At 57.5% G+C, this 8,770-nt stretch overlaps 1 protein-coding gene across 1 annotated transcript; it reads right to left on the bottom strand.

Moving 5' to 3' along the window:
• Positions 1-765: 765 nt before the first annotated feature.
• LOC113222668 (rootletin-like) lies at positions 766-7,818 on the bottom strand (the record flags this gene model as incomplete). Its single annotated transcript, XM_026452314.1, has 4 exons — positions 7,574-7,818; positions 5,917-6,071; positions 1,012-1,073; positions 766-931 (listed from the first exon to the last, which is right to left on the bottom strand). Coding segments are annotated over exons 2-4 (363 nt in total), but the record flags the coding sequence as incomplete, so codon positions are not given.
• Between the last annotated feature and the right edge of the window lie 952 nt (positions 7,819-8,770).

Genomic DNA, 8,770 nt, shown 5'->3' with positions numbered 1-8,770 from the left:
CAGCCTCCCCCATCTCCGACCATTCCAGGAGGCACCACCGTTCAAGGGAGCGGGTCTTCCTGTGGGCCTGTGCACAGAGTTGTGTCCCAGCAGCCACGCTCAGCCTCCCAAGCCTCATGGCTCCCTCCTGCACAGGGACCTGGCTTTCAAGTCCTCTTTTGGTTGCAAGAGGCAACAAGGAAGGGAAAAAATGCAAGGGACCTACGTTTGCCTCTCAGCTGCCAGTTGCATGACTGTGGGCAGGTTACTTAACCTGTCTTTATTTATTTTGACACAGAGTCTTGCTCTGTTGCCCAGGATGCAGTGCAGTGGCACGATCTCTTAGCCTCCTGAATAGCTAGGATTACAGGTGTGTGCCACCACGCCCGGCTATTTTTTGTATTTTCAGTAGAGATGGGGTTTCACCATGTTGGCCAGACTGGTCTCGAACTCCTGACCTCAGGTGATCCACCTGCCTCAGCCTCCCAAAGTGCTGGGATTACAGGCGTGAGCCACAGCAACCGGCTTTAACCTCTCTTTATAATCAGGAGAATGACAGCACCTACCACATGCTGTTATCACAAGGAATAAAGGTCAATGCACACCATGCACATGGTACATGCTACGCATCGATAAGACCAGCTATTGTGATGATGGCTATTTACTTCTGCTAACATGCTCCCTTGGACAGTGCTCCCTCTCCCTCTCCAGGATTCTGAATCCTCCCTCCTCTGCAGTGCACCTTCCCCTTGGGTCAAGCTGGCCTCCCTGCACCCCCATGCCCACCTCCTCCTCACGCCTCCATGCTGCCTCCCGCTGCTCCAGCTCCTTGCGGCTGCGTGCCCAGTCGCTGGTCACCTTTCGTATGTCCTCACTCAGAGCCTGGTTGGCCGAGCCTGCCTGGTCAAGCTGTTCTCGGAGCATGGCATTCACCTGGGCCAGACTGGCACTCCTGAATGGGGCACAGGGGATCAGCAGGCACTCGCCCAGGGGGCCATCTGCCAGCCCTGGCCCTCCCTGCTGCGCGCTCACCTCTGCTGCTCCTCCTCCAGCCCAATGAGGGCGCTCCCCAGGTCTTGGCTGTGTTCTTTGTCCTGGGTGGGAGAAAGGTTAAAGCATCAGGCTAGGCAGGTAGAGGGCAGGGCCTGGCCCTGCCCCACCCTGGCACCCACCCTCAGTCGCTGCTGCTCCAACTCTAGATCTCTCCAGCAGCTGCTGCTCCAGCTCCGAGCACCTCTTCTTGTACTGGAGAATCTGGGGATGGGGAGCTGATGGTGAGCCCCAGGGATTGGGGCAGGGCAAAGTGAACACGTGGGAGGGCAAGAGCAGGAGTGAGTGGCCCTGACCTTGCCCTGCAGCCGCTGTACAAGCTGGGCCTGCCGCTGCTGGCCCTCCTGGTAGGCCTGCAGCTTGCGTCGGTAGGAGGCCTGCTCCTCCTGCAGCTGCCTCCGCAACTGCTCTGCTGTACCAGCCCCCTGGGCTCCTGCGTCTCCAGCTCCCCAGACTCCAGCCGCAGAGTCTGCTCCAGCTGCAGGGAAGGGCCGTGGGTGAGAGTCCTGGGCCTCCTGGGAAGGCAGGCTCAGGCCTCTGTAGGGGGCACCAGGCTGGGCCCAGACCCACAATGCCTTGTAGGCTGATAGTCTGGCACCCTGGGGAGCAGGCACATGTGGGCAAGCCCAGGGGCAGTGCACATGTGCAGGGGGTGATGCAGCCATGCACAGACATGCAGATGGGGCATGCATGGACACATGCAGGTGAGCCCACAAACCCAAACCATGTAGGCAAAGCTCAAAGGTGCACCTGGGATCAACCTCAGGAGCCTCAGTACACCAGGTGCCTCTCCTCCGGAACACTCAGCCCTGTCGTGGTTTCTGTTTATTACATTGATGCCTGTGTGCGCCCACCACGTCCCCACCCCAATGTCAGCTCAGGAAAGCCTGGATTTTTTGCTCCTCAGTGTATCTTAGTACTAGAATGGTGGCTGTGGTATGCATGGCTCACACTCAGTAAAATATTTCTTGTGATGGTGAATTAATGGCATGAGCTCATGGGAATATATTCAAAACAGAGGTGTCAATCCACCTATGCATATGTGAGCTTAAAGATATGCGCACAATAACACATACAGGCAACCTCAAATATCCCCGGGGGACACGAATGAACCCCCTCAAATATACAGCATTAAAATTTGTAATTTGTAAGAGATGTGCATAGATGTTGCCCTATACGGCGCCTGTATATTAATGCCACCTTCTGGCTGGGTGCAGTGGCTCACGCCTGTAATCCCAGCACTTTGGGAGGCCAAGGTGGGTGGATCACTTGAAGTCAGGGGTTCGAGACCAGCCTGGACAACATGATGAAACCCCGTCTCTACTAAAAATACAAAAATTAGCCGGGCGTGGTGACATGCACCTGTAATCCCAGTTACTCAGGAGGCTGAGGCAGGAGAATCGCTTGAACCTGGGAGGCGGAGGTTGCAGTGAGCCGAGATCACGCCACTGCACTCCAGCCTGGGCAACAGAGCAAGACTCCATCTTTATTTATTTTTATTTTATTTTACTGAGACAGTCTCACGCTGTCTCCTGGGCTGGAATGCAATGGCGCGATCTCGGCTCACTGCAACCTCTGCCTCCCAGATTCAAGGAATTCTCCTGCCTCAGGCTCCCAAATAGCTGGGACTACAGGTGCGTGCCACCACGCCTGGCTAATTTTTTGTATTTTTAGTAGAGATGGGGTTTCACTATGTTGGCCAGGCTGATCTCGAACTCCTGACCTCATGATCTGCCCTCCTCAGCCTGCCAAAGTGCTGGGATTACAAGCATGAGCCACAGTGTCCAGCCCAAGACTCCGTCTTAAAAAAAAAAAAAGGCCCCCTTCGTCCTCACCTCAGGAAAGCCTCTGCTGCTGTCGCCCTTCCTCCACCCCCAGGCAGCTCCCATCCCCTGTATCCTCAGACCCCTGTGGGTTCTGGCTGCCCCTACCAGCGATGGAACCCTCTCAACTCCCTTAAGGCACCTGCTGCCCCTGATCTTCCCCAGCTGTTGGGGGAAGGGAGGTGGGGGGGGCAGGGCAGTGTGAGAGCGCACAGTGGGTCGGGGGCACCCAGCAGGGACAATACCCCAGCCCAGCTGACTCTGACACTAGCCCCGCACTCACCATCTGTGGGTGCGGGTTACACTGCACAGTCTGTGAATTGGAGTGCTTTTGTGTGGCTTGGCTTTAGGGTCTCGCTATGTTGTTTGTGGCATGTTTTGAGCATCTGTGTGTCTCTGTGTGGGGCCCGGTGTGGCCCGTGTCGTGTCCACACTGCATATCTGTGTGAAGCAGGTACTGTTTGCCTCTGGGACACAGAGGGGTTCAGGCCGTTGCCGGGTTCTCCTCCCCTTTCTCCAATGCTCAGAACCAGAGCCAGGACCCTCTTGGCCACACCTCACCCCTTTCCACAAACTTCACCCCGCACAGAACAGTCTTTCAATTTTACTTGCAATTCAAAAGGGAAGGAGGCTGCCACTAAGCCAGAGATGAAAGAAGTTGACGGTCTCCCCTAGCAACCGCTGCCCTCAGACCGCCATTCAATTTACTCTTTCCAGGTTGCTATGGACACGAGGGAGCCCAGGGGGTCTGTCCTCTGGAGCCAAGGGAGGCGTGGCCACTCCCTCCTTTCCATTCTCGGCTGCGCCTACACCTGCTTCTCAGGGACAGCAAGAAGGGGGGGATCCCCATAGGGGGCCTGAGGTCCTCTCTTGGCTGGGAGGTGGCCTCTGGGAGTTCCTCAGTTTCCCTGCAGGACATGCAGTCAATAGGACACAGACCTGACCCTCCCTCCACTCCCCATGCCAGGGGTGCTGAAGGTTTGGAAAGATCAGAACAATCTCGCTGACTGCCCCCCAACCCAGCCTACCATGCCAGTGAGGGCCGCAGGGGCAGGCACTTGCCACCTGTGGCCATGGGGACAAGGGGGTGGCAAGGAAAGAATGTTGCCCAACTGCAGAGCCCTGGACCAAGGGTCTCAGCCCAGCACCACCACTGACCTTGGGCCTATCATGCCCCCTCTCCAGGACTTACTTTTCCTATCTGTGATAAGATGATCTCCAGGCTCTGAAGTTCTCTGGGGACCCGCCCTCCAGGAAAGGCCTTTGCAGTCATTCCTGTTCCACCTCTGCCTCCAGGTGGGGCCTCATTCAAACCATGGTGGATAGAGGACAACTGAAGCAGTGGGCGCCCTCTGCGTGCCATTTGGGGCCCCCCTAGCCATAGGAGGGAGCTTTCCACACTAACCCAGACCCCCTGTGCTGCAGTCCCAGCCCCAGCTGCTGTGTCCCAGCAGAGGAGGAACCTGTCACCTCCCACCTCTTCCCTTCCCTGCCAACTGGGGGCAGGGCTAGCTTCAGAAGGTGGCATTTAAGAGGCAGGCCCTGGGGGTGTGGCACTGTGCCATGCATGGGCCAAAAGAAAAGGGAGGGCTGGCTCAGAGCCCCATCACCACTGACAATGCAAGACTGGGGCCAGCATGCCCTACACACCCGCTGCAGACCCTGGGAAAACGAGCTCTCCACTGTCCTGATGCTAGGGGCCACTGCGGGCCGCCTACCCGGCTCCTCTACAAGTCCCAACTAGTCGGGGGTTTGTCCAGCCAGGCAAATCCCAGGACACGGACACGCCCCACAGTCACACACAGGAACACACACCCTCCTCCCAGTGTGGGCTCCAGCCTGGACAAGCCCAGCTCAGGGGTCCCACACCAACCCTAGCTCTGCCACTACCACACAGGGGACCCTGGACCAGCCCCTGCCTCTCTGGGTCCCTTCCAACTTTGTGGGGGCCAGCTGTGCCCTGAAATCCCTAGCCCAGAGTCTCTTCCCGTACGTAGGAAACAAAACTTCAGAACTTTGGTTCTAGACTTTGGGTTAGTCTAGAAACCAGAGCCCCAGGGCTGCGAGTTGGAAGACCTGGTGTCTCGCCTTAACCGGCTGTGTGCCCCCAGCATGGTGCTTCCCCTCCCTGAGCTTCTGTTTTCTCCTTTGTTAAATGGGCATCATAATGGTCCCGAATTTGGTGTATTAAATGTGAAACACTCAGCACATGCCTGGCACATACTAGGCACTCAATAAACAGTAGCTACTATTAATACGCTACTGCCACCTGCATTCCTCCCATCTGCACACATACACTCGGTCCCACTTGCAACCCCCTTACCAATCTTCAGCCACCACCAACTTCCCAGGGTCACCTCCCGGCCACCTGGAGGCCCAAAGCAGACAGTGCATCAAGAGCATCCCGCACCCCTGGCACCGGCTCACACCCAGCTCCCGCCCCAGGCCGTGGGACCCCCACAAGCCTGCAGCACGGGTGATGTGAAACCTGCCTGGACATGCAGACAGGCCTGCTTCTCCTTCCTTCCCTGCCTGGAACCCATTCCAATAGGCAGTGGCAGCAGGTCTTGTGGCTGCCCCAGATGGCCTGCAGAGCACCGCGGATGCCCACACCAGCCTCGAGCCAGCATCCAGCCACTGCTTCAGCCCCAAGGCCCGTGGCAATGGTAGCACGGGGAGATGCCCAGAAACTCAAGGGGCAGGAATCTCTAGGGATCTCGTTCTGTGTCCCGCACCCCTAACAGGCCTGGGACAGACGCACCCCTAACAGGCCTGGGACAGGCCTGTCCCGCACCCCTAACAGGCCTATGCCAGGCACTTTATTCTATTATTTCCCATTATTCACACAACTCCACGTCCCATTACAATCCCCACTACAGAAAACAGGCTTGAAGAATGTAGTGATTTGTTCAACGCCACTCAAGGTGGCAGAGCCTCAATCCAAGCTCAGGCCAACCTGACACCAGGGCCCATCTTTTGCCCCGTGTGTGGGCCTGGTCTAGATGCCTCCATGCCCTCAAACCAGGGGAGCCCTGGCCTAACCCACCACCTGGGCGGCACCCACCCTCTCGCTGACCGCGTTGTACTTAATGGCCAGTTCATCACACTTGGCACGGCTCTGGACCAGCAGGTCCTCCACGCGGGACAGCTCCTGCTGCAGCAGCTGGTTCTCCTCCTGCAGTGACAGCAGCGATGCCATCTCCGTGGCCGGCAGTGGGGCTGGCAAGGGACAGTGGGCACATGGTTGGCTTCTGGGTCCAGTGGGACATCCTCCCGCCATGGGGAGGGCAAGAAAACCATCCAGGCCCCTGGGAGGAGCCCAGGTGGGAATGGCTGCAGCATTAGGCCTGCAAACAGAGCTGAGAACAGGGAGGAAGGCAAGGAGGGGATACAAAGCTGGACATAAAGTGAACACAGCTCCAGCTAAAGTGTGGCCCAGCAGGTTTTGGAGGTGCAGGAGAGAGGCTCAGTCTAGGAGCCAGGAGACCCCTGAGTTCTTGCTCCCTCCTTTTCCAATTACTATTCTTCTCTGGGGCCTGTTTTACTTATTTGTAAAATGGGTGGGGCGGGCGCGGACTCACGCCTGTAATCCTAGCACTTTGGGAGGCGAGATGGGAGGATCACCTGAGGTCAGGAATTTGAGACTAGCCTGGCCAACATGGTGAAGTCCTGTCTCTACTGAAATTACAAAAATTAGTTGGGCATAGTGGTATATGCCTGTAGTCCCAGCTACTTGGGAGGCTGAGACAGGAGAATCACTTGAATAATGCAACCCGGGAGGCGGAGGTTGCAGTGAGCCGAGATTGCACCATTGCAATCCAGCCTGGGCAACACAGCGAGACTCTGTCTCAAAAAAAAAAAAAGAAAAGGTAGAATAGTAACCAGATCCTCCCAGAAAAGCATCAAAGCCGTGCTCGAGGGAAGAGCTTCATGGAACTTTAAAGGCTAGGACTCAGGATAGCGTAGGTCAGGTTGTGAGGAGGAGAAAGAGAGAAGAGGGAAAGAAAGGCCAGCGGGAGAAGCGCGGTTGTCCACCTCCTGTGGGTTTCCTTCTACCCTGGGAGAACTGGACATACGCCCCAGGTGTCAGGGTGAGGGTCCCCAGAGTCTCTCTCTGTCTGGGGCTCCAGCGCACCAACATCCCTGGTGCTCCCGAGGAGGGGGCCCGTCTGTAGCTTGTCAGTTGAACAGAGACAATGGTTAGAACACCAAAACGCCATCACGGAGAGCTGCCAGCACACCAGCTGCAACTGACTGTGCCAGTTCCCAGACCCTCAAGCCACATAATGACACCATGTGTGCCACCCACTGAGAGAAGCAGGGACCATCCGCCTTCCTGCCTACGTGGGAAATGCATGGACAGCGCAAAACCCTGGTCTGAGCTGAGCTGCCCTCTCCCTATATCTTGGGATCAACCAGCTCACACCTTCCCCGGGTGGGAATATGGGATTTGGGGTTCACATCTTTGCAGCAGGCTACAGGCAAGCACGGAGGGGATGCTCAGCCCTTCCTTCTAGTTGCACCACATGCGAAATAAATCTGGACAAATTACATCCCTGAGCCTGTTTCCTCATCTGTAAAATGGGTTCTTCCATCATAAGGCTGTGCCTGCCCCACAGCGAATTACAGTCATGATCATCATGGTGACTGCTCAGGAAAGGGACATGCAAAGAGGTAAAATGTGGGTGGTGTCTGTGGAGGGGAGCGGATGGGGGTGGCACCTGGGCTCTCAGGCTGGGAGAGGTTGCGGGTGACAATCTCCTTGATGCGGGCAGGAAGGCTGGTGGTCTGAGCGTCCTGGGCCAGTTCCCGCGTGCCCAAGCCCTCCTCCTGGCACAGGACGCTGCTCTCCAGTGTCTGTGGGAAAAGCGAGAGGGTCTTCAGGGGACCTGGGACCTAGGACTCCCTGGCCTCAGGGGGAGAGCCAAGTCCTACTGCCCAAGATATGGGTCCCCAGGAGCCCCTCAAGCTGGAGTGAAGCCTGGGAGTTAGAATCCAAAAAATCCCCGTGGGAGGAGCCTCTTGTGCGCTCCCTGCCCCTGGAAGGCCACCCAGGGCCAGAGATGTGAACCAAACCCCACGGGCAACTCCCAAACCCCACTGAGGCAGTCCAGTGTTGGGGGCTCAAATCCGGCTCTGACCCTAGATGGATGAGGATCCAGCTATGCCAGAGGTCCCCTGAACCCCAAAATCTGGAAGTAGGGACCCCCCTTCTCCCAATGCAGGGCACTGGGATGAGGGAGCCACAGCAGGTGCACCCTGTGTGTACCTCTGCCCCCCGTCTTGCCAGGAACTGCAAGCGGGGTCCCCTTATGCCTCACCACCACCACACCTCTCCCACCCCTTGACCCCCAAGTCGTACACACCTCTCACCACTCCTGCTAAGTCCACGCTACCCTGCCCCAGACAGGGTGAGCACAGCCCCCAGGACCCACCTGGATAACCGTCTCTAGTGTCAGCTCCACCTCCTGTGCCCCCGCCAGCCCCAAGCTCATGGAGGGGAGGCTGTGGGCACTCCTCCAGCCCCCTTCCCCAGGACCCCAAGACTAGCTCAGTCAGCAGGCGCCACAGCCAGGCTGCTGTGCTGAGCACCAGGCAGATTAAGCTTAAATCCGGCGGCGCCCCCATGTGACCGCTGGGGTGGGAGGAGCAGGATGGGGGCTGAAGGGGGAGGGGATGGGAAAGGACAGGAGAGGAGGGAAGCAGAGGCGGGGAGCCGAAGGAAGAGGAAGGATAAAGAGAGGGGAGGAGAAGGGAGAGAAAGGAAGGGAGGAGAGAGAAGAGGGAATGGGGGTTGAAAAGGAGGGGAGGTACCTGGAGGTCAGGACCTCACACACTCTCCACCCTCCGCAGGTTGCTGGGTCCTAGAGCCCTCCAAGCCCAGGGATGGGGTCAGTAGCCATGAGATAGGAGAGGGC

Source organism: Piliocolobus tephrosceles, unplaced genomic scaffold (assembly GCF_002776525.5).
Source record: "Piliocolobus tephrosceles isolate RC106 unplaced genomic scaffold, ASM277652v3 unscaffolded_33058, whole genome shotgun sequence".
Lineage (NCBI taxonomy): Eukaryota > Metazoa > Chordata > Mammalia > Primates > Cercopithecidae > Piliocolobus > Piliocolobus tephrosceles.
Note: the sequence above shows the minus strand (reverse complement) of the source record. Positions and strands in the feature narration are given on the sequence as shown.